This window comes from Pseudophryne corroboree, chromosome 10 (assembly GCF_028390025.1).
Source record: "Pseudophryne corroboree isolate aPseCor3 chromosome 10, aPseCor3.hap2, whole genome shotgun sequence".
Taxonomy (NCBI): domain Eukaryota; kingdom Metazoa; phylum Chordata; class Amphibia; order Anura; family Myobatrachidae; genus Pseudophryne; species Pseudophryne corroboree.
Window position 1 is genome coordinate 56300501 of NC_086453.1, and position 26860 is coordinate 56327360.

Consider the following 26860-nt stretch of genomic DNA (forward strand, 5'->3'; position numbering starts at 1 on the left):
ATCATTTATGGGTGAAACGATAAGCTACAAGGCTTTCATCTTCATGACCGTAGGCCGAGCATAATTGGAGACTGATCGGGAAAGATAGATGGCAGATATCACCTCAGGTAGTTGGGAGGCTGGGAGAAAATGTAGTCAGTGTACGAGGTGGAAGAGTGGGATTCTGCCAGACCGGGGCTGATGGTCTTGACATAGAGACCTACTGTAACTGGATGGATGGCGATTACATTATTCAGTGGCAGGATAGTGGTAGTGGTGTAACAGGATAGCCATTCCTAGTGTGATAAACACCGATTCCATTGATGGAAGGACAGAGGAGGGGAGTGGACGCTGGGCACAGTTGTAGGTGGCAGGCTCAAACAAAATAATTGTGGATTGTAGAACGTTACTGTTGTCATTTAAATGAGACCAAGATTTTTGCAATGAAGCCTGCCCTGAGGTGTTATGTGATAAAGCAGATAGAAATAGTGTGGCACCAGAGGAGAAAAACGCAGTCACCACTCTGATCTAATAACATATCTCTCATATAAACCTGCATAGACCTCCTAACCAGGACTGTCATCCTAGTAAGTAAACTCTGCACAATGTGAGGACCTTACTCCCAGGAAGATGGTTCTGCTGTACACATGCTGTATCTGGGGAACGTCTTCTAACATAGTCCAACATTAGTGGATATGTAACTCTGCTGCGGAGCTCTGTGACCTTCTAGCTGAGGAATGTGCGTTAGTGGTCAGTGTGTTCAGTGAAGCAGCTGTTATAGTAATCCCAGTGTGTATCCTGCTATGTTATTACAATTATGCAGCACAGAAACTGGAATATATAGCTACAGTAAAATCACAGATACAGTAGCCGACTGGTCCGCCAACCATTCTCAAAGCTGCTGCGAGCAGCTTGGCAATTGCAGTCCTTCCTAAATTAGGCCTAGTGTCTAGATTGCACATGGCATGATGGCACCAACTCGGTCATCTCCTGGCAGAAGGATTGTGCAGCAAAGGCTTGCCAGGACTTAGTGAATGCACTTTGGCATATGTCAGTGTTCTTTCCATACCAACTTACCTTATTAGGCTAGTCACATATTACAGCAGGCATAAGGTTGGTATTAGAGTAGTTCATCAGCAGTTACCCAGCTGGGCTTTGGACCATTCCGAGCGGTTCTCTGACCACCTGCGTTTATAGCATTACATGCGTCTTCCAGGCTCACAACTGGCGTCTAGCAATGAGAACTTACCATCTTTTCTGTATATGTATGGGGAGCTAAGGGTATATCGAGGTTGGTGTGTGTCCACATTGCAGAAGTGCTTTTTCTGGTGCAACGCAGGCATTGTACCCTGACCCTGGCAATAGAACAGTTGTGCAGTAACAGAGGGGCAGATGTATTAACCTGGAGAAGGCATAAGGAAGTGATAAATGCAAGGTGATACACGCACCAGCCAATCAGCTCCAATATGTAAATTAACAGTTAGGAGGTGATTGGCTGGTGCCTGAGTCACCTTGCATTTATGTAACACCCCTTTACCTGGGCTTTCTGGGTAATGGTGTGTATTTAAACTCTTCCCGCTTTGCAATGCTTCTCACCTTGTACTTCTCTTGGTATTAGTGCCTCCACCCGAATCTTGACGTGACGTGCTCTTCTGGGAAGTGTTCAATTTTGGAAACACCAGAGGGAGACTCGGGAAACCCTCTGCCCACCACGTGCTTAGACCGACCCCACTACAGGAATATATCACACGGATATGTTGCAAAAGCCACCCTGGCACATTTATTAAAGGGTCTGGAATAGCAATTGCTTTTATGCATTTATATACAAGGGACTATAGTAGATCAATAAAAGAGGACATATACTAAAGGCATAGGAACATGTTGGTCAGTAATGCACACACATATCTAAAGGGTGTATAATGCAGTAATAAGGAAAATTAACATAACACATGAATCTGCTTTCTCCTGTCTGTCTGTCTGTCCCTTCCTGAACTTCCCTTTTGTATGCAGATAAAACCCTGGCCTTTGCAATCACTGACTGGATAATGACAACTTAAAACAGCAGTATCACAAGGAATTTCACACATACCACATACAGCATTAGACAATACATCCCCCACTATAGTGCACTGTTATTTCAGAGTTCCTTATCTTCTGCATGCTATAGCTTGACTGAAAAGGTACTTTAACAGGTTCCAATTGGCACTTTCAGCAATGCTGGTACTTGTAGTTCCACAAACTGATTCTTGGTGAAATCACACACTTTGTTAGCTACTATTTATCAGTCTTTACCAAGAAACATAACACTGTAAACCGTTACTTATCTCACATTCCTCCAAAGTGTGTCCCTCTGCAAACTGTCCTCTCCAGGGGTCAAAAAGGAAGGTTTGAAATGCATTATCCTCTGTAGGCCACTTAACTTCATCAGACTGGGGTTCTCCCTCTCCGTAGGGCTCTTTCTGTACAGTCACGTGGACTTCTTCCCCAGTATTCTCCAGTCATTGTCAGCTGCATCTTAGCTATATTCCAGACATGGTTCCTTCTCCCTCCTTGGCCATCTCCTCCTCCACTCCTCTGGACAAAAGCATTCCATTCTCCACTCCCCCCTCCCCATGCCCTGTTTCTCCACCCCCCGACAGCCTCTGCGTGTCTCTCTGTATATCCTCTGAAACCCAAGGCTGTCTGGGAGATGTAGTCTCTAAACACAAAATGGCCGGTGTCCAATTTCACATTTGCTGCCTGTCATAAGCGCTGGGCGCTACATACTCCCCCTGTGGGACTGGCAATCCGCTGACAAAGTGATGAGCCTGTTCCACACCCTGAAAAGGAATATGTGTTAAACCATTCTGTCTGTTTACACATCCACACATACCCTGACAAGCTCCTACAATGACAGGGGTGGGCCCCAAATAAGGCCAAGGGTAGACCCAGTGAGGGTGAACCACCCTGGGCACTTCAGTGGCCCTTCCTAACTCATCATAAGTAAATATCATAGGGGCCCTAGTGGTGCGTCTGGGTCGGCTAATAGCTGGAAGGGCTCCCTCATCTCCCTCTGACACCCTTTCTGGTTGTTCAGCCTCTCCCCCAACATCTCTCTCTTCTGGTTGGTCCTGAGCCTGTCCCTCAGGTTCTCTAACTTCCACCGTTACTTCAGGTACGACCTCCTCCAACCTGCACACCTGTTCTCCTCTTGGCTCTCCTGTAGCTCTCTCAGTAGACCTGTGGGGTCTAGTGACCTCATGACTTTGAATGACAGTCTCATTTTCCGTAGTGGGAGAATCATACCCCCATTCATCCTCACTGCAATCTGTCTCTTTATAATCTCTAGTTTCCTCTCTCCTGGTAGACCTCAGTCTTCCTGGCTTTCTCCAGGGCACCCTCTCGGTGGTCTCAACAGCATGCTCGGTCTTGAACCTCACATCTCTCCCAATCGGTAATAGGTGTTGACGGTGATAAGTCTTTATGAGCCCTGTTTGTCCTTCAGGCCTTACACGGTAAACAGGTGCCCCAGACATTTTGGCCACCACTTCATAGGGTTCTTCTCTCCATCGATTTGCCAATTTATGCTTTCCTGGTATTCCCAGGTAGCGGAGCAGTACTCTGTCTCCTATCCCCAGTACATTCTCTTTCACACGACTGTCATATCGAGTCTTGTTTCTCAAACCAGACTTAGTAGAAGCTTCTTGAGCCAACTTGTGAGCATGTCTCAGTTCTTCTCGCAGTCTCTGCACATACTGTAAATGTGTCTCCCCCGAGTGGGAAACCTCCATTATTCCGAAACAAATGTCTACAGGCAGTCGGGCTTCTCTTCCAAACATAAGGAGGTATGGTGAGTATCCAGTTGACTCATTTTTTGTGCAGTTTTATGCATGTACTAACTGACTGATGTGCCTACTCCAGTGTGCCTTCCTGGCAGTGCCCAAAGTGCCCATCATGTTGAGAAGGGTTCGATTGAATCTCTCTGGCTGCGGGTCCCCTTGTGGATGGAATGGTGTCGTCCTCGACTTCTGTATCCCGCACAATTCGCAGATCTCTTTTATCAGCCGACTCTCAAAATCTCTTCCTTGATCACAATGGATCCGGGCTGGAAGTCCATAATGCACAAAGAATTTCTCCCATAGAATCTTGGCAACAGTTGTGGCTTTTTGATCTTTGGCTGGGTAGGCTTGGGCGTACCGAGTGAAATGATCTGTCACGACGAGAATATGTGCTGTGTTGCTTTCATCTGGCTCTACAGAAAGAAAATCAATACACACCAGCTCTAGTGGCCCATCACTCGAAATGTTTTTCAATGGTGCAGCTCTTTCGGGCAGTGTTTTACGCAGAATGCAAGTCCCACAATTTCTGCAATATTTTTCAATATCAGTCTCCATCCTTGGCCAATAGAACCGATCGGCAATCAACCCGCTTGTTTTCTCAACACCTAAGTGCCCATGTTGGTCATGTAGGGCATTCAGTATAGAATCACGATGTTTATTTGGCAGAACCAACTGTCTTCTTACTCTACCATCTCGGTGGGTAGATTCCCTATAAAGGAGGCCTCCTCTGACCATCAGAAATTCTCTTTGCCTGTGCAGTAAGATGGCTTCTTCTGTTTTAAGGGCCTTTGGCCCCAACCTCTCATTGTTCTTTATCATCCAATAGACCGCTCCTAGGGACAGATCTTCTAGCTGATCACTTTTCAGCTGTTTCCTACTGATCCTCTGCAGATCACCCAGTTCAAACTGACTCAGCCAGCAATAATGTTTGGGCAGTGCCGCTTCTGAAACTCCCAATGCAGTGACACATTCTCTCACAGGTGGCACCACCACTCTTCCTTCATGGCACATACCTCTTACTTCTGGAGCAGGCACTTCAACCCACTCTTCTTCAGGTGATTCCGCATGTCTTCCAGCCAACCTGGACAAAGCATCAGCATCAATGTTTCCTTTGCCAGGTCGGTACTTCAGCGTGAAGTCATACACAGCCAAAGTTGCCAGCCATCGATGTCCTGTGGCATCCAACTTTGCTGTAGTCTGGATGTATGTCAACGGATTGTTGTCAGTATGGACTTCAAATGTAGCACCATACAAATAATCATGCAGACGGTCGACAATGGCCCATTTTAATGCCAAGAATTCCAGCTTGTGCACAGGGTAATTCTTTTCGCTGGGTGATAGGCCTCGGCTAACATAGTGCACAGGCCTCATCTGGCCTTCTTGTTCTTGGTAAAGTACTCCTCCGTGTCCATCAAATGATGCATCTACATGAAGAATGTATGGAAGGTCAGGGTTTGCATAGGCGAGCACTGGAGACTGGGTAAGACCCTCCTTCAATCTCTTGAATGCAGTTTCACACTCTTCTGTCCATCTTTCCCCAAATAGGTCATTAACACGGAGAAAGTGTTTATTTCCTTGCTGGGTCATCCACCCCCTTCACTGGTGGGTACCCTTTGGTTAATTCTGTCAAAGGCTTGGCTAGTTTTGAATATCCTGGAACAAATCTTCTGTAGTACCCACAGAACCCCAGAAAAGACCTCAGTTCCTTTAGTTTTGTGGGCCGTGGCCACTCTTCCACAGCTTCTACTTTGGCTGGGTCAGTGGAGATCCCTTCTCTGCTGACAATGTGCCCAACATACTTGACTTGCTTCTGGCATAGTTGACACTTTTCTAAAGATAGCTTTAGCCCTTTACTCTTCAATCGGTCAAGTACTTTGAGCAATCTCTCGTTATGTTCTTGTAGAGTCCTCCCAAAAACAATCAAGTCATCCAGATACACGATTACCTCACGGAAATTCATGTCCCCCACGGCCTCATCCATGCACCTCTGAAAGGTGGCTGGGGCACCTTTTACCCCCTGTGGCATTCTCTTGAACTGAAAGAACCCTTCAGGGCATATGAAGGCTGTCTTCTCAGCATCTCCCGGACTCATTAGAATCTGGTAGTACCCACTCCTGAGGTCTAGCACAGAGAACCATTTGCTTCCTTGCAGACAGTCAAGTGCCTCATCAACTTTAGGCACTGTGTACTGGTCTGGCACTGTTCGCTTGTTAAGAGTTCGGTAGTCCACACACATCCGGATATCACCATTCTTTTTTTTAAATAAAGTATTTTTATTTCGAAGGAGAGTAGTTTGCATACAGACATTGCATAACAGGAACACATTAAACACGTAATGACATGTCCTCATCGGGGAACAGCATTCACTTTCGACTTATTTTCAAACTATGTCATTTGCTCATAGGCGCATAGGAATGTACAGTTATATATACCATTATTTTGCATTATCCGTACACTCTAGTATTCATGAAATCACATTATACTTTGTTTTGTTCCCCCCCCCCCCCCCCCCCCCTCAAATATAACTCTTACGGACAATCCGTCCTAGTAAAACCCTTTAAAAGAGAAGAAAACAATCAGAAACCAAACACAGAGAACCCCAGAAATAAAAAAATTAAAAAAACAAAGAGACAAAAAACATTATGGGGAAGAGGACGCATTGGGGGATACTAGCACTCTAAATCCTACCCTGTCCAGATGGGCACAGAGCCACTCTCTCATTCACAACCCATTGGGTGAGAGGGAAGCCTATGGCCCTAGAAGATCATAACTTGGCAAATCCAGGACCTGTTAGTAACCCTATCACCATTAAGTTGTAGGGTCTGGGACGGAGTATATGGATTCCAGCCATTGAGACCAAATTCTTTCAAATTTAGCGGAGGCATTGTGTTTCATATAAATGTATCGTTCCTTAAAAACAGTGTCGTTTATTAGTGCCTTAAGAGCGGGGAGTGTAGGGCCCTTAGGGGCCATCCATAGCCTCGCAATGCTCACCTTCGCCATTGCACATATGTTGCGAGCATATAGGCCCTCTGGACCAGACACAAAGTCAGAGCTACCCATTCCCAGGATGCAAAATTGCGGAGTAAGCATGGCCTCGTCCACCCCTGTGTTCCCCAGAATCGATCCGACCCCCGCCTAGAAAGCCCGCAGCACCGGACAATCCCAAATGAGGTGCCAAAAAGTACCTGCAGTCATCCCACACTTAGGGCAGTCACCCACACGACCCGTCCCGAATTTGGCCAGTCTGGCCGGGGTCATATATATTCTATGCAAAAGGAAGTATTGTATCTGTTGATACCTGATGGATTTGGTAACCGTGCACGGAGTTTCCAAAGCAAGGGCCCAGTTCTCTTCATCTATGGGGCCCAGATCCTGCTCCCATTTGACACGGAGACGTGTCAAAGGATCTATATGGAGTTTGGCGAGTAGATAACCATAAGCATGGGAAATCATCTTAACTCGACCCAGCAAACTTACAAAGGTCTTAATGGGAAATGGTATAATTTTAGGGGGGGAATTGGCGAATTGGGACTGCAAGGCATGTCTGAGCTGGAGGTATCTAAAAAAATAGGAGTTAGGCAAATTAAACTCATCTTTTAGTTGTTGGAAGGATTTGAGCGTATTATCCGTATAAAGGTGATTTATGGAAATCACTGATTTAGGGGCCCAAACTTCCCTCCCCTCGAGCGCATACAGTTCAGGGAGCCATTTAGAATACCAGAGGGGGGTGTCCGGGTCCAAGCCATCAAATTTCAAAAGAATTTTTAGTGCCTGCCACACCTTCATGGCTTGGTATATAAGAGGAGGCAGGAACCGGGCCAAGCTCCCACTCAGCAACACCTGCAGGGGGGATAAGTCGGGGAAGTAGCATTGGACAAATACCCAGTGTAGAGAAGTGACGCCAGTATCCTGCACCCATGCACTAATATGAGACAGCTGAGCGGCATAGTAGTACATCTGAAAGTTTGGCAAGGCCAGACCTCCGTCGCTGCGCAGCCTGGTGAGAGTGTTCAGTTGTATTCTAGGACGTTTGCTAGCCCATATTAAAGAAGACAGGACACTATTCAATTTTCTAAAGAAGGATGGATGAATATATACAGGGGATTGCAGAACCACATATAGAATCTTAGGTAGTATTATCATTTTTACGAGGCTGACCCTGCCAGATACAGTCAATGGAAGCTTACACCAAGTCTTGGATTTACGAGTAATTTGTTGCATGATCGGATCAAGGTTCAAAGGTGTAAAGTCAGAGGGGTCATTGGTTACCTGAATCCCAAGATATTTAAATTTCGCCGTCCAACATAGCGGTAGGGAGATTTTAGGAGCAGCAGGGGGGGGGCCAATCACAGGCATAATAGAGGACTTGGACCAGTTAATATGAAGGCCTGAATATACACCGAACTCCTCAATCAATTGCAACACTGTAGGCATAGACCTGGTGTAATCCTGCAGAAACAACAGCATGTCGTCAGCGTAAAGGGCAATCCTATCCTCACGAGGGCCGGTATGAATGCCCACCACGCCTGGGTGGGACCTTATTAGACAGGCCAAGGGTTCGATGGCCAGGGCAAACAAGGTTGGGGACAGAGGACATCCCTGCCTGGTCCCGCGAAACAGGCGGAACGAGGGAGAGATATAGCCATTCACTGAGATCCTGGCAGTCGGGTGCTGATAAAGCAATTTAATCCATTTTATAAAATTAGGCCCGAAACCCATAGCTGTCATGACCTCCCATAGATAGGACCACTCGATACTGTCAAATGCCTTGGCGGCATCCAGTGAGACCACTACCGAGTCAGAGGGTAAGTCATATGGGACTTGTAAAATGGTATATAATCTACGTAGGTTAATAGAAGTGGACATCCCTGGCATAAAGCCGGTCTGGTCGGAGTGGATAATGGAAGTAATTACGGTGTTGAGTCGAACTGCTAAAATCTTTGCCAGGATCTTAGCGTCAGTGGGAAACAATGATATCGGTCTATAGGATTCTGGGGATCTAGGGTCTTTTCCGGGCTTCGGGATCACTATAATAATCGCCTCCGCCATAGAGGGGGGAAGTTGATCATTAACAAAAATATCAGAATACAGGGCGTGAAGCCTAGGACCGAAGAAATCAATGTGGGTCTTGTATACCTCTGAGGGGATGCCGTCATAGCCCGGTGCCTTGCCGCTGGGAGACAAGCCAATAGCCGCCGTTACCTCTTCCAGAGTTAAGGGTGCCTCCAGCATCTCAGAGGCCTCCGGGGGGGAGTGTGGGTAGGGGAATATTACTTAAATAAGCGGAGAGGTCTGATGTCGAGTCTACCAGTTGTGAACTGTAGACCTCAGCATAGTAGGAGCGGAATAGCTGCGCAATTTCCGGCGTGGTGTTCACAAGGGCGCCATCGCTACCGGTCATCTGAGCAATTGTAGAACCTGGGCGGTCACTGTGCACCAATCGAGCCAACAGGCCACCTGGCCTATCGCCCTGCATGTAAATATTAGTAGCCTGAAATAGAAGCGAGCGCGAGTTTTTATCAGACAGATGAGCCACCCATGCCGACTGGGCCGCCAGCCAGCGTACCTTCAGCGCAGGGGTGCCATCCACCAAGTATCTAGATTCCAAATCCCTGGCGTCACTCTCAAGGGCTCGCTCTCTCTCCCTGCAGGACATTTTGAGGGCAGAAATACGTCTAATATACGTTCCCCTTAGGAATGCCTTAAATGAATCCCAAACCACTGTTCCGGGGGCCGAGCCTACATTGTCAGTAAAGTATCCGTCCCACTGAGTCACCTGGTCAGAGCAGTCACCTATTTGCAGCAGCCAGGAAGGATGCAGTTTCCAATAAGATTGACCCCTCTGGCTCACCATAGCGAGAGTCAACACCATAGGGGAGTGATCAGATATACCCCGGGCCTCGTATTGGACGTCAACCACCCTAGGGAGAAGAACGGGGGAGAGTAGGGTCAGATCGATCCTGGAGAACGAACCATGCGTGCCAGAGAAGCATGAAAACTGTCTAGTCGTAGGGTGACGAGCTCTCCACACATCCACCCACTGCAAATTATTCAGAAAATCAGCAAATTTAGTAGGACTAGAGCGGACCCCAGCAGCCTGCGGAGAGCGCCATCTGTCTAAAGCTAAATTCATGACATTGTTAAAGTCACCCAAGCAGATTACCGGGGTGTCCGGAGAGGAGGCCATGAATGAAGCGGCTTGCTGTAGTACATCGTACGAGAATGGGGGGGGGGGGGATATAAACCGCCAGTATGTAGTAGGGTTGGGAACTTAGTCTACATTCAAGGAACACAAATCGACCGTATTTGTCAGTCTTGACCGATACCAGCTCAAATTGGACCGATTTCTTTATCAGGATTGACACACCCCTGGAGGAAGAGGAGTGAGAAGCGTGATAGGCCCAGCCCACCCAGGGTCTTCTAAGTGACAGTAACCTATTCCCCTCCAAGTGAGTCTCGCAGAGACATGCAACATCCGGGCCATATTTCCGAAGTGTAGTTAATACTAAGGAACGCTTTATCTTATTATTTAAACCTCGAACATTCCATGTCAGAAATTTCAAATTAGCCATAGATCTGGTAATATTCTATGTAGTAACCTAAAGATACAGTCCAGCGAATATTCCTGGAAATTGTTAGTGAGGGTAATAACAGTGCTATACTACTCAATCCCTGATTCTTAATCGACAGTATCCAATGCATCAGACATACTTCCCACATCAAAATGAATGTACTCCAAAACAAATTTAAGCATGAGAAAAATAACAAACTATAGAAAGAAAAAAACTTGTGTAAGGCACAGCAACAAGCTGTTCGCTGAACTCTCCCCCCCCTCCCCGTATACCACCCCTAACTTCGGCATACTTAAATCCCAAACTATCGTTTCTATCTCTCAAGGGCTAAATACTAAACAAAACCCTTAACCAAAGTCAAGCGATCAAGAGAAAGAAAAGAAAAGTCCTGAGCCACCAACGCCAAGGGGGGGCTCCCTGGACAATGGGTAGATGCCTCTGGTGGTCCCAACCGATCATTAGACAGTGCAGGGCCTCAATCCGGGGCCATCTGGCGCGCTCCCGGAGCATATCTGTCCAGCCATTGGGCCGCCTCTCTAGGGGAATTGAAGAATTTGGTTTCCCCGTCCGCTACCACCCGGAGTCAGGAGGGGAATAGCATAGAGTAGGAGACGTTCAGGTCTCTGAGGCGCCTCTTGATAGGCATAAACTGGGCTCGATCCTTCTGGACTTCCGTGGCAAAATCAGGAAAAGCAGACACGGTAACCCCGTTTCTGGTAAGGGGGCCTTTTGTGCGTCCCAACCGGAGGACCGAGTCACGGTCCTGAAAATGCAGAAATTTGGCGATGAAGGTGCGCGGAGGGGCGCCAGGAGGTAGAGGACGAGATGGTATCCGGTGTGCACGCTCCACCGTAAACTGTGCCGTGAAGGATTCAGCGCCGTACAGTTCCTTAAGCCATGACTCCAGGAAGACCTCAGGCTGGGAGCCCTCCTCCTTCTCCGGCAGGCCCACAAATCGCACATTATTTCTACGCAGCCGACCCTCCATGTCTAGTAATTTGGATTGAAGGGATGTTACTTGCTGGGTTACCGTGGAAATAGATTGTTTCATAGGACCGCACATATCCTCCAGATTCGAGACACGGGTTTCTGCCTCTCCCACTCTCTCTCGTATGCGCTGGACGTCCTGCCGAAGCAGTGAGAGATCACACTGCACTTTCTCCATCTTATCTGAAAGACGCTGTTCCGATCCAGCTATTGCCTCCAGCACTTGTTGAAGAGATGGAGCTGCGGGTGTGTTAGGGGATTCAGCAGCTGTTGCAGATGGGGAGTAGGAGTGGGACGGAGAGGCCCCCTGCGAAGCGGCCTGCGAGGCCCGTTGGTTTAGTGGGTTAGGTTGTCTGGCAAATTTCTCCAGCTTCGCCGCAGCCGTGCGCTGGCCGTCCCGAACCATGACGGACAATAGGTAGTAACAGACACTCCGGTATAATCTCAGGTCAAAAGCGTAGAAGGAGACTTCAGCAATGAGTGAATTTTAGGGTTGTTATAAGCAGAAACACATCCGCAGCTGGTCTCCAAAGTAGTAGGCAAATGTAAAAGAAAGTACTGGCAGCGTCCCAGAATATAGGTGAGAGCAGGAGCGATGCAGTTATTTAGTATGTAAAATAAGACAGCAACTGAAGTCAAAGTGTAATTTGATCCCAGGAGGTAGAAGTCACTCACCAGTTACATATCAGTCAGCCTTTAAGTGAGAGTGTTCCCTCTATGACTGGAAGCAGCAGTCCAGAGCAGTGGGGCCGGGAATCTCCAAAATTGAGGCCGGGGATCCGGAGGAGGTATAGGCCGCAAATCCGGAAGTATGTCTCCTCGGCCGTACAGACCCCGGGGAGAGCGGGGAAATCGCCTGCCGGTGCCCTGCAGCGTAGGGAAGAAAAGCAGGGTATTCAGGCACACCAAAGGGGCCAGGATATTACAGGAGGATGTTTAATCCAGGTAGCTCCCGGGATCTGCTTCCTACTCCTGTGCTGCCGTGGCCACGCCCGGATATCACCATTCTTCTTACGAGCCACCACTATTGGAGAGGCATAGGGACTCTCTGATTTTTCAATGACATCATTCTCCAGTAGACCTTTCAGATGACTTCTTACATCATACAAATCCGCAGGGGCCAATCTTCGTGACATTTCTCGAAAGGGTTTTTCATCAGTAAGACGAATCTTATGTTGGACCCCTCTAGCCAGCCCTAGGTCCCAATCTCCTAGGGAGAAAACATCTCTCCTCTCTAACATTTCTTTGATCAGTCTGTCTAGATCGGCTTTCATGGCACTGTACCTTCAAAGCATGGTTGGAAACTGTCTGCAACCAACACACTCTTTTTCTGAGCTTCTTCTGCCTCCTTTTTTCGATAGGCCGCCAGGCATACAGGATGAATGGTGAGCGTCTGGTAATATTCCTTTCCACCCTCCTCTCTGCACCATTGGGCTAGTGTATTGAACAAATGGGCATTGGTTCCTATGATAGCTTGCACATCTCTATCCTCTTCTTCTGGATCGGGACACACAAGGGCGACTACTTGCACTTCTTTTTCAATCCCAGCCACTTCTCTTGGGAACTTGAGGTCCACTGTGATGTATCCGAGATATGGATAGCTCTGTTCGCTGAGGCCCCAGATGGTCAGCCCAGACAATGGATGTACCTTGACATCAGACAGATTCTCACGAAACCACTTCTCGAACACAATGGACACCTGGGAACCACTATCCAGTAGAGCCGTACACCTCTGTCCATTCAATAAGGCAGTCACGTGAGGCGCTGGACCGACTAGGCCAGGTGGCAATATATTCCAGGTAGCAGGTGAGTTCCCCACAGCATTGGTACTAACTTTCTTTAGGGGGCCAGGGTGGGGTCTTCTGGTCCCCCTTTCTCGTTTCCCGAAGGCTGTTCAGGTGGTGGGGATTGCTTATATGATGACCTCTGATTCCATCTGGCTGGACACTGTCTAGCTATATGTCCAGGCCGACCGCACTCAAAACATCTTCTGGGGTCACCTCGACTCTCTAGTTGTATTGGAGATGATGGATGCGAAGGCCTTGGGGCCTCCCTAGCTGTCTGAAGGGCTAACAGACGGTCTATCTGTTCCTTCTGCACTTGAAGGATCTTCAGTAACTCCACCTCTTTTGCACTGGTTTCCTGCTTTAGGCTAACAGTCTTTATCTTTTTGGCCACACCATCTCTAGCTTCGATTATAGCTTCCTCTTGTTTGACTTCATCGATTAGCTGGTTGAAAGAAGGAGCTGGGTTTCTAGTAGAGTGTCCCCGGAGCTTCAATGCAACTGGGTCTAAAGACAGTGCTCCTCTTAGTAACTGTTGCATGCGACTCCCATCTACTTCACTGAGGGTCATTCCCCCTTTTTCCACAATGCGGTAAATTAGCTTGTCCAGGCGGTATAGATATTTGGACAATCTCTCCCCCGGCTCTTGACAGGTGTTTCTTAACTTGTAAAGGAGGTCAGTGGCATCTTCTGATGTTCCAAACTCTCTTTCCAGAGCCGATAGATAGTTCCGTGCAGTAGCATTAGGGTCACTCCGACGAGTGGCCTGCACAATCTCCATTGCTGGACCACGTAAACTCTCCACTATCCGTTGTCTCTTTGCAGTCTCAGGACAGTGCCACTCTTCCATGTACTGGATTGCAGTGTCTTTCCACACCTCATAGGCATCTTCTCCAGTTGGAACAGGTTGGACACCTGAGAAAGGTCTCAATCTCCTATATCCACCATCATACTGGTTTCTTCCCAGTTGCTCCACGAGTTTATTCATAGCGACCAAAAATAATCGACTCTGCATGTCAGAGGCTCCATCTAGGCCCAGAGGTGAATCATCTTGTCTTCGAATGTCAGGGGACTGTACAATGGGGCTCCTTGCCCTCTCTTCAGTAGGACTTGATTCTTGGGCAACTCTCATCCCCTCACTTGGCTTAAGAGGCAACACTACACTCCAACGTTTGCTTCCCTCATATGAAAAAACAGCAGGGATCAATCCTCTCTCCAACACAGCATCGCTCTCTAGCAGCACAGCATCATCCCTCCTGCCCAGTACATTTGGCCTCTGCATCCCTGTCCGATCTGCAATCATCTTGGTAACCTCCTCATCTGGAACTTCCTGCAGTTCACCGCACAAAACAAAACAGCATTCTGAATCTTTGGATAGTTGTTCACACCAACCATATACTTCTTCTGGCTTCAAACTAGCCATGGCGCCCGCCTGGTAAGCAAATTCTGAGTTAGCTGTACGAATCTCAGCAGTGCCTCCACTGTAACACCCCTTTACCTGGGCTTTCTGGGTAATGGTGTGTATTTAAACTCTTCCCGCTTTGCAATGCTTCTCACCTTGTACTTCTCTTGGTATTAGTGCCTCCACCCGAATCTTGACGTGACGTGCTCTTCTGGGAAGTGTTCAATTTTGGAAACACCAGAGGGAGACTCGGGAAACCCTCTGCCCACCACGTGCTTAGACCGACCCCACTACAGGAATATATCACACGGATATGTTGCAAAAGCCACCCTGGCACATTTATTAAAGGGTCTGGAATAGCAATTGCTTTTATGCATTTATATACAAGGGACTATAGTAGATCAATAAAAGAGGACATATACTAAAGGCATAGGAACATGTTGGTCAGTAATGCACACACATATCTAAAGGGTGTATAATGCAGTAATAAGGAAAATTAACATAACACATGAATCTGCTTTCTCCTGTCTGTCTGTCCCTTCCTGAACTTCCCTTTTGTATGCAGATAAAACCCTGGCCTTTGCAATCACTGACTGGGTAATGACAACTTAAAACAGCAGTATCACAAGGAATTTCACACATACCACATACAGCATTAGACAATACATCCCCCACTATAGTGCACTGTTATTTCAGAGTTCCTTATCTTCTGCATGCTATAGCTTGACTGAAAAGGTACTTTAACAGGTTCCAATTGGCACTTTCAGCAATGCTGGTACTTGTAGTTCCACAAACTGATTCTTGGTGAAATCACACACTTTGTTAGCTACTATTTATCAGTCTTTACCAAGAAACATAACACTGTAAACCGTTACTTATCTCACATTCCTCCAAAGTGTGTCCCTCTGCAAACTGTCCTCTCCAGGGGTCAAAAAGGAAGGTTTGAAATACATTATCCTCTGTAGGCCACTTAACTTCATCAGACTGGGGTTCTCCCTCTCCGTAGGGCTCTTTCTGTACAGTCACGTGGACTTCTTCCCCAGTATTCTCCAGTCATTGTCAGCTGCATCTTAGCTATATTCCAGACATGGTTCCTTCTCCCTCCTTGGCCATCTCCTCCTCCACTCCTCTGGACAAAAGCATTCCATTCTCCACTCCCCCCTCCCCATGCCCTGTTTCTCCACCCCCCGACAGCCTCTGCGTGTCTCTCTGTATATCCTCTGAAACCCAAGGCTGTCTGGGAGATGTAGTCTCTAAACACAAAATGGCCGGTGTCCAATTTCACATTTGCTGCCTGTCATAAGCGCTGGGCGCTACATTTATTTCTGGTTTATACTTCCTTATGCCTTCTCCAGGTTAATACATCTGCCCCAGTATGTGGTGGGAGTTCTGGGGATATATGATGTGCCCTTTAAATAATGCATATAGATGACAAGGCCTTTGACATGTGGGTATAAGACAATAATGCTGTCATAGTGTTAAAGAAGCACGGGGGGCTCACAAGGCATATACTGCACCCGTGAAGGTGATTATCTAGATCTGATCATCTTGGAACTGGGAGACAGGCTATAAGCGTACGGTCTGGCATGTGTACCCACAGCTTATGTCATAGAGTAAGTTGTGCCCTGGATGGTGTTGGGCTAGATAAGATCCCACAGGATGGTTATATAAGATCAGTCTAGAGAGGATCTAGCACAACATGCAGTGGTGCCATGCCCGCAGGATTCCCAGGGCAGGCCTGTAGCAGTACGGGCAGGGGCAGCATACAATTGGTTTTAATTAGAATTTCCCCTCTCACGACAACTGCAGGTGAAGCAGAGATATGACAAAGCCTTACAAGAACTGAACAAATATAACCCCAAATACATGGAGGAGATGGAAACTGTGTTTGACCAAAGCCAGCAATTGGAGCAGAAGAAAATCCTCTTCCTCAGACAGACCCTGCTATCTATACACAAGCACCTCGATGTGACTAATAACGAGAGGTAAGTGGCCAGTAGGCGGTTCCTAGTGGCCCCAGCCTATAACACACAGCCCACAAAACAGGCCCCTTCAGCGTTTATGGTGCTATACCACTTACCTTGTCTTGTGACACTGGGCTGTGTGCTAGTAATTAGTACAGTGATCGCTAGCGTACAGTACACACTCTGCTGCTGCCCACTATAATGTTTCCTTCTATTACATCATACACTTTACTATTATATATTTATTATATACATATTAGGCAGAAATGTACACTGAGGGGAATAGGACAGAAATGGCACACAATGACACGACACAGAAGCTAAAGATGGCCCTGCCCAGGTGAGCTTACAATCTAAGCGGTGCGGGGAAGACATGATACATACGGTATTGGAATAACAATGGCAGCTGCTGAGGAAGAGGGTGTGTACGGCTACTGTAAGGCGCGGCAGCAGCACTATCAGCCCCCAGTAATAAAGCAGCCACTGTGCACTGGGGTGTAGTACGGTACGGCTGGAGCGGTGGCTGACAGTACAAGGTGGAGACATGAACTGATCACTGTAAACAGCTAACCGTATTTGCAAGACATAATCATTCTTTTTAAAAGCAGGATATTGCCAAACCCTAAGAAAGGGCAGGTAGCCAATCAGGGATAAGTCTGGGCATGGAATGGCACTTTGTATAACATGGAGCACAGGGTGTGAATTGTCAGACAGGTTCCGCTTTCCATTCTGCTCTCCCTTTCTAATACCTTATACTCTCTTGTCCCCACTATATGATCTCCACTCTGTCCCCACTCTCCCCATACACTTCCCACAGACCTTAAACCACACACCTCTGCCGCTCCGTGCTTTTATAAAGTGTCAGGCTAGGGTAGGGAGGTCACAATCATAGGGGCCTACATAATAACATGGGGTAAATTTACTAAGATGGGAGTTCTATTTAAGCAACCAATTAGATTGCACTTATTATCTTCTAGAAGGTGTTAAATAAATGAGAAGTAAAAGCTGATTGGTTGCTATGGGCAACATCCCATCTTAAATAGAACTCCCATCTTAGTAAATTTACCCCCATGCGTCACTGCTAAATAGCATGTACTGCTGAAGGGTGTGTGGTCAGCCCATGGTGGGGGCGTGCCCAGTGCACTTAATAACTGCCCATGGGGAGGAGTTTTACACAGTCACCGTGGCTGCTACAGATATTCCCCCCCCCCACACACACACTTTCCATTAATAACCCCCACCACACTTATTTGATCGGCCGAGCTTCATTGCTTCATGTGACAAACTTGATATGCTTCCTGTACGGGGTGGAGCGGGGTGGAGCAGGATGGGGTAGGTATGATCCACGCAAAGGGAAGGGAAGAGGTGGAAAAGTGAGGAAACAAAAGGCACAAAGGGCAAGGTGAGAAAAGAAGTAGAGGTTGGGGAAAAGGAGCAGGAGAGAGGAAGGATAGATAGCTGGGCATCATATAGGATAAACATATTACCACCCTGCCCTAACAGTGAGATGTGGTTGGCAGTGAGGTCAGTGAGATGTGGTTGGCAGTGAGGTCAGTGAGATGTGGTTGGCAGTGAGGTATGGTTAGCAGTGAGGTCAGTGAGATGTGGTTGGCAGTGAGGTGTGGTTAGCAGTGAGGTCAGTTAGATGTGGTTGGCAGTGAGGTGTGGTTGGCAGTGAAGTCAGTGAGATGTGGTTGGCAGTGAGGTGTGGTTAGCAGTGAGGTCAGTGAGATGTGGTTGGCAGTGAGGTGTGGTTGGCAGTGAGGTCAGTGAGGTATGGTTGGCAGTGAGGTCAGTGAGATGTGGTTGGCAGTGAGGTGTGGTTAGCAGTGAGATGTGGTTGGCAGTGAGGTGTGGTTGGCAGTGACGTCAGTGAGATGTGGTTGACAGTGAGGTATGGTTGGCAGTGAGGTCAGTGAGATGTGGTTGGCAGTGAGGTCAGTGAGGTATGGTTGGCAGTGAGATGTGGTTGGCGGTGAGGTATGGTTGGCAGTGAGGTCAGTGAGATGTGGTTGGCAGTGAGGTCAGTGAGATGTGGTTGGCAGTGAGGTATGGTTAGCAGTGAGGTCAGTGAGATGTGGTTGGCAGTGAGGTGTGGTTAGCAAAATCCACTCTTTTGTATTTTCATATGATTATTTTATTAGCTCCAACCTGACATAATTCACAACAATCAAAAAGAAATGTGCAATTAATTTAAACGTTAATTAAGGTCAGTAACCACCTCCCTGATTACATCCCAGTCAGCACTAGAGGCTTCATGTTCTAAAAACTGTTCAGCGAGATCTTCACTTTGTTATGAATATCATCACAAACATCTGCTAGTGGAATTGGCCTAACGTGCTCTCAGGGGCAGATTTATGAAGCCTGGTGAAGTGATAAAGTGGAAGGTGATAAAGCACCAGCCAATCAGCTCTTAACAGCCATGTCACAGGCTGGGTTTGAAAAATGACAGTTAGGAGCTGACTGGCTGGTGCGTTATCACCTTCCACTTTATCACTTCACCAGGCTTAATAAATCTGCCCCTCAGTCCTGCACCAGACACATCACACAGCAGGATGCATTCACCGTTATTGTCCCAGATTTATTTGTAGCCCACAACTGAGACAAAATGCAGATTTCCCAATACAGTGTGAAATGAGTGTGAATTGGCAAAACAAAAGCAGAACTGGAAGATTAGATCACGGGAACATTGCATCCCTGCAACGTGGCCCTTTCCACTGTGGAACTGTATGACAGCTTCAACTTGCACCAACCGTGGCCGGCCGTCACAGCTGAATGCAATGATTGTTATATCTCTCAGTAGTTAGGTTCCAATTCTAGAACCCAAACAGCCTGGACTTTTTACTAATGTGCCTTTCCTGTTCCTTTTAACCCAAGCCAGTTATAGTAAAATTATGCAAAGACATGTGTTGCTGCATTGCAATGTAGGGTATTATTATTCACCTTTATGTATATGGCACCACAAGGGTTCTGCAGCGCCTAACAAAAGTACATAAACAATGAGCAACACAGGAAAACAGTGACATACAGTACAATACAATGTAGGACAAGTACATGGTATATAAACATTGCTGCATCAGGGGACAGGACACTGAAAGAATCACCAGGGTGGCAGAATCAGAGGATTTGGTGCCATTGTAGGGAGCATGGAGTAGAAGTTAGTATAAGTAAGACCAGGAAAAACACATGAGGGGAGAGGGCCCTGCTCGTGAGAGCTTACATTCTGAATTTGTCAGAAGCACTAACTCAAAATATTCATATACATACTAACAGAAACTTGCTTCTATTCATTATTGGGAAATCATCTGAAGCCAGGCTCAGTTAACCCAGATAAAACAGAGGTCCTTATGATAGGACCGCAACATCAAAAGACAAGACTGCAGCATAGCCAACCAACTGGACTTACACTCGGGGATTCAGAATTACAAACCACTGATCGTGTGCGGAATCTTGGCGTTGTCCTGGATGGTGGCTTGACACTTAAACATCAGATATCAGCCACAATCAAATCCTCATTCTTTCACCTGAGGAACATAGCCAGAATCCAGCACTTAATTCCCTCAGATGATATGCCAAAAGTCATGCACGCATTTGTATCATCTCGATTAGACTACTGTAATGCCCTCTACCTTGGTCTCCCAGCAAAAGAATTGCACCGCTTACAGCTGGTGCAAAACACAGCTGCCAGGCTATTAACCAACCAGCCCCGTTCTAGCCACATAACACCCATCCTCTACTCCCTTCACTGGCTGCCTGTAAGATGGCGAATCATCTTCAAGATTGGCTTACTAAGTTTCAAAGCATTACATGACCAGGGCCCAAGGTACCTGAAGCAGCTACTGACCCCATACTGCCCCACTCGATTACTGCGATCTGTAGATGAAGGACTTTTAGTAGTACCTAGAATCTCCCGTAATTCATCTGGGGGTCGAGCTTTTAGTCATGCGGCTCCGACTCTATGGAACTCACTTCCCCGCACAGTGCGAGAGGTCCCAACTATAGAATCCTTCAAAAGTAGACTCAAGACTTTCCTGTTTACTCAAGCATTTCCATAATTGTCCCTTTAGTATCTCCATGCTTCTGTATTTTATGAAAATCTGTTCTGTACTTCATTATTTTCTGTACTATATTATGCTATGTATCTGTTAAGCGCCTTGAGTCCTATTGGAGAAAGAGCACTATATAAATAAAATGATTATTATTATTATTATTTTTATGAAATGTATTTGTGTTTCTCAAGCAAATGTTTGTTGTTTTTTTAAATTGCAATCTTAGAATATAGTACATCTGAGTATGTTTGAAACCATTATTATATTACTGTGCTTTTTTTCAAAGGTAATTGTTTGCATATCTGTTTTGATGGTTACAATTTGTAGGGAAATAAGAAAACAAATTAAAACACCATGCGCTGCCAATATTGTGTGTGCAGCCGACCACTAACACTGGAACCTTTCACAAAAAATTCCACAAATAATTGATGCACAAGGAAATTGGAAAGTGATAGGCGCAAAACACATATAGATGAGTCCTTACATCTGATATGGATGAATGTAAGGGAGTCCCCTTGTAATCCCTTTAGAAAGTGTTTGTAGGTGTCCTCTGTAACGTCCTCCAAAATGTAGTCTCTTATAAAAAAAAAGATCCACTGTATATTTTCAGGTAGTTTATATCACCCAACGCGTTTCGTCCTTTAGGTTGGACTTCTTCAGGGGTATATAGTTGTAGACACTGTGTCAGAATCTGTCTTTCTAGCAAATGCTGCCTCATGCACCTACAAACACTCTCTAAAGGGATTACAAGGGGACTCCCTTACATTCATCCATATCAGATGTAAGGACTCAATTTGTAGGGAAAGCAAATGGGCCATCATAATTTTCTGTCTAAATCAGAGCATAATAGCACATTAGTTATACAGTAAAATACCAATATAGCAGTATGCAGTCTGTGTAGAGACACTAGAGATGGTAGTCTCTGGGATACATTGAAAACCATCATATCTGGTATGTAACATCTTGAAACATAATTATTGACAGGCAGCAACTACTTGTGAAATTACCCTACTGTCCTGTATTCACAGTATAATGACGGTATATGGTGATTTGAATCAGGCAATTATGGACGTGAACAATGTGGATGATTTGAAGTGGTGGCGGAACAAACACGGCCCTGGGATGATAATGAACTGGCCCCAGCTGGAGGTACTGTGACATATGTACAGAGTAACGTGTTAAACATACAGATGGTGATTGTGGAGCCAGCGCTGTATACTAATTGTGTGGATTCTATCTTTTCCTGGTCTAATTAAAGGTCCTCATTCCCATAAGTCTTAAAATGACACTGACGCATTTCACCAGTGGGCGGTTCTTGTTGTTCTCACTTCTTGATCTGCTGTGTTACCGCTGCAAAGTTAAATGACCGATTTTGCTCAATTGAGAACATATGAACAATTTGGAATAGAGGCACAAAACATGATGCACATTTGAAATACTAGCCGATGATATAGTATATGAACCCTACCAGGTAATAGTCCAAATACCACACTGTCCAAACATAATGCAATAGAACAATGAGAAAACGACACAGCAGACATCTTCAGGTTACAGCTCCTGAATTGTGGTAGAACTCTGGTCCTGCTGTACTAGACGTTTAATCATAATTATGAGGAGGTGTTCCACTGTATGGTTCCTTACCTTTCTGCTATGGTGGTGCACACCCTATCAAACAGTGTATCATTACTCTACCCTGGGGTGAGAAAATGGAAAAAAGAGGATTTTGGTACTTACCAATAAATCCATTTCTCTGAATCCTCTAGGGGACACTGGAGCATACTTATACATTATAGGGGTGTGAAGCTTGCAACCGGAGGTGTGGCACAATCTTAAAATAAGAATTTACTTACCGATAATTCTATTTCTCGTAGTCCGTAGTGGATGCTGGGAACTCCGTAAGGACCATGGGGAATAGCGGCTCCGCAGGAGTCTGGGCACATCTAAAGAAAGCTTTAGGACTACCTGGTGTGCACTGGCTCCTCCCCCTATGACCCTCCTCCAAGCCTCAGTTAGGATACTGTGCCCGGACGAGCGTACACAATAAGGAAGGATTTTGAATCCCGGGTAAGACTCATACCAGCCACACCAATCACACTGTACAACTTGTGATCTGAACCCAGTTAACAGCATGATACTGTAACAGAGGAGCCTCTGAAAAGATGGCTCACTACAGCAATAACCCGAATTTTTTGGTAACAATAATTATGTACCAGTATTGCAGACAATCCGCACTTGGGATGGGCGCCCAGCATCCACTACGGACTACGAGAAATAGAATTATCGGTAAGTAAATTCTTATTTTCTCTGACGTCCTAGTGGATGCTGGGAACTCCGTAAGGACCATGGGGATTATACCAAAGCTCCCAACCGGGCGGGAGAGTGCGGATGACTCTGCAGCACCAAATGAGAGAACTCCCGGTCCTCCTCAGCCAGGGTATCAAATTTGTAGAATTTTACAAACGTATTTGCTCCTGACCAAGTAGCTGCTCGGCAAAGTTGTAAAGCCGAGACCCCTCGGGCAGCTGCCCAAGATGAGCCCACCTTCCTTGTGGAGTGGGCATTTACAGATTTTTTGGCTGTGGCAGGCCTGCCACAGAATGTGCAAGCTGAATTGTACTACAAATCCAACGAGCAATAGTCTGCTTAGAAGCAGGAGCACCCAGCTTGTTGGGTGCATACAGGATAAACAGCGAGTCAGATTTCCTGACTCCAGCCGTCCTGGAAACATATATTTTCCGGGTCCTGACAACGTCTAGCAACTTGGAGTCCTCCAAGTCCCTAGTAGCCGCAGGCACCACAATAGGTTTGGTTCAGGTGAACGCTGAAACCACCTTAGGGAGAAACTGAGGACGAGTCCTCAATTCCGCCCTGTCCGAATGGAAAATCAGATAAGGGCTTTTTCAGGATAAAGCCGCCAATTCTGACACGCGCCTGGCCCAGGCCAGAGCCAACAGCATGGCCACTTTTCCTGTGAGATATTTTAACTCCACAGATTTAAGTGGGTCAAACCAATGTGACTTTTGGAACCCAAAAACTACCTTGAGATCCCAAAGTGCCACTGAAGGCACAAAAGGAGGCTGTATACGCAGTACCCCTTTAACAAACATCTGAACTTCAGGGACTGAAGCTAGTTCTTTTTGGAAGAAAATTGACAGAGCCGAAATTTGAACCTTAATGGACCCCAATTTCAGGCCCATAGATACTCCTGTTTGCAGGAAATGTAGGAATCGATCCAGTTGAATTTCCTCCGTCGGGCCTTACTGGCCTCGCACCACGCAACATATTTTCGCCAAATGCGGTGATAATGTTTTGCGGTTACATCCTTCCTGGCTTTGATCAGGATAGGGATGACTTCATCCGGAATGCCTTTTTCCTTCAGGATCCGGCGTTCAACCGCCATGCCGTCAACGCAGCCGCGGTAAGTCTTGGAACAGACAAGGTCCTTGCTGGAGCAGGTCCCTTCTTAGAGGTAGAGGCCACGGATCCTCCGTGAGCATCTCTTGAAGTTCCGGTTACCAAGTCCTTCTTGGCCAATCCGGAGCCACGAATATAGTGCTTACTCCTCTCCATCTTATCAATCTCAGTACCTTGGGTATGAGAGGCAGAGGAGGGAACCCATACACTGATTGGTACACCCACGGTGTTACCAGAGCATCTACAGCTATTGCCTGAGGGTCCCTTGACCTGGCGCAATACCTGTCGAGTTTTTCCCAACGGTTTATAATCATGTGGAAGACTTCTGGGTGAAGTCCCCACTCTCCCGGGTGGAGGTCGTGCTGAGGAAATCTGCTTCCCAGTTGTCCACTCCCGGAATGAAAACTGCTGACAGTGCTATCACACGGTTTTTCGCCCAGCGAAGAATCCTTGCAGCTTCTGCCATTGCCCTCCTGCTTCTTGTGGCACCCTGTCTGTTTACGTGGGTGACTGCCGTAATGTTGTCCGACTGGATCAACACCGGCTGACCTTGAAGCAGAGGTCTTGCTAAGCTTAGAGCATTGTAAATGGCCCTTAGCTTCAGGATATTTATGTGAAGTGATGTCTCCAGGCTTGACCATAAGCCCTGGATATTCCTTCCCTGTGTGACTGCTCCCCAGCCTCGCAGGCTGGCATCCGTGGTCACCAGGACCCAGTCCTGAATGCCGAATCTGCGGCCCTCTAGAAGATGAGCACTCTGCAACCACCACAGGAGGGATACCCTTGTCCTTGGTGACAGGGTTATCCGCTGATGCATCTAAAGATGCGACCCGGACCATTTGTCCAGTAGGTTCCACTGGAAAGTCTTGCGTGGAATCTTCCGAATGGGATTGCTTCGTAGGAAGCCACCATATTTTTCCAGAACCCTTGTGCATTGATGCACTGAGACTTGGTTCGGTTTTAGGAGGTTCCTGACTAGCTCGGATAACTCCCTGGCTTTCTCCTCCGGGAGAAACACCTTCTTTCTGGACTGTGTCCAGGATCATCCCTAGGAACCGAAGACAAGTCGTCGGAACCAGCTGCGATTTTGGAATATTGAGCATCCAATCGTGCTGCCGCAACACTACCTGAGATAGTGCTACACCGATCTCCAACTGTTCCCTGGATCTTACCCTTATCAGGGAATCGTCCAAGTAAAGGATAACTAAAATTCCCTTCCTTCGAAGGAATATCATCATTTCGGTCATTACTTCAGTAAAGACCCGGGGTGCCGTGGATCATCCCTACGGCAGCGTCTGAACTGATAGTGACAGTTCTGTATCATAACCTGAGATACCCTTGGTGAGAAGGGTAAATTTTGACATGAAGGTAAGCATCCTTGATGTCCCGAGACATCATGTAGTCCCCTTCTTCCAGGTTCGCAATCACTGCTCTGAGTGACTCAATCTTGAATTTGAACCTCTGTATGTAAGTGTTCAAAGCTTTTAGATTTTAAAATCGGTCTCACCGAGCCGTCTGGCTTCGGTACCACAATAGTGTGGAATAATACCCCGTTCCCTGTTGCAGGAGGGGTATTTAATTATCACCTGCTGGGAATACAGCTTGTGAATGGCTTCCAAAACTGCCTCCCTGTCAGCGGGAGACGTCGGTAAAACAGACTTTTGGAAACGGCGAGGGGAATACGTCTCGAATTCTAATTTGTACCCCTGAAATATTACCTGAAGGATCCAGGGGTCTACTTGCGAGTGAGCCCACTGCGCACTGAAATTCATTGAGAACGGGCCCCCACCGTGCCTGAGCTTGTAAAGCCCTAGCGTCATACTGAGGGCTTGGCAGAGGCGGAAAAGGGTTTCTGTTCCTGGGAACTGGCTGATCACTGCAGCCATTTTCCTCTCCCTCTGTCACGAGCAGAAAAGAGGAACCCTTTTGTCCGCTTGCCAAACAGGACTGCGCCTGATAATACGGCGTCTTATTTTGAGAGGCGACCTGGGGTACAAACGTGGATATCCCAGCTGTTGCCGTGGCCACCATGTCTGAAAGACCGACCCCAAATGTCCCCTTTTTTAAGGCAATACTTCCAAATGCCGTTTGGAATCCGCATCACCTGACCACTTTACTGGTAGAATTGGACAACGCACTTATACTTGATGCCAGTCGGCAAATATTCCGCTGTGCATCATGCATATATAGAAATGCATCTTTTAATTGCTCTATAGGCAATAATATACTGTCCCTATCTAGGATATCAATATTTCCAGTCAGGGAATCCGACCACGCCAACCCAGCACTGCACATCCAGGCTGAGGCGATTGCTGGTCACAGTGTAACACCAGTATGTGTGTAAATACATTTTAGGATACCCTCCTGCTTTCTATCAGCAGGATCCTTAAGGGCGGCCATCTCAGGAGAGGGTAGAGCCCTTGTTCTTACAAGCGTGTGAGCGCCTTATCCCCCCTAGGGGGGTGTTTCCCAACGCACCCTAACCTCTGGCGGGAAAAGGTATACTGCCAATAACTTTTTAGAAATTATCAATTGTTATCGGGGGGAAACCCACGCATCATCACACACCTCATTTTATTTCTCAGATTCAGGAAAACTACAAGTAGTTTTTCCTCACCAACATAATACCCCTTTTTGGTGGTACTCATATTATCAGAAATGTGTAAACATTTTCCTTTGCCTCAATCATGTAACGTGTGGCCCTATTGGAAAACACGGTTTGTCTCTTCACCGTCGACACAGGAGTCAGTATCCGTGTCGGCGTCTGTATTTGCCATCTGAGGTAACGGGCGCTTTAGAGCCCCTGACGGCCCATGAGACGTCTGGACATGCACAAGCTGAGTAGCCGGCTGTCTCATGTCAACCACTGTCTTTTATACAGAGCTGAC

The 26860-nt window shown here is 46.9% G+C and overlaps 1 protein-coding gene across 3 annotated transcripts in view; it reads left to right on the forward strand.

The window, feature by feature from the left end:
* The window catches only part of LOC134965983 (protein kinase C and casein kinase substrate in neurons protein 2-like), a 205050-nt gene that overhangs the window by 167764 nt on the left and 10426 nt on the right, over window positions 1-26860 (forward strand). For all 3 annotated transcript variants that reach the window (XM_063942429.1, XM_063942430.1, XM_063942431.1), the window contains 2 exons: window positions 16355-16530; window positions 21587-21707. In XM_063942429.1, the coding sequence (XP_063798499.1) occupies window positions 16355-16530; window positions 21587-21707 (297 nt within the window). The remainder of the gene's footprint in view (window positions 1-16354; window positions 16531-21586; window positions 21708-26860) is intronic.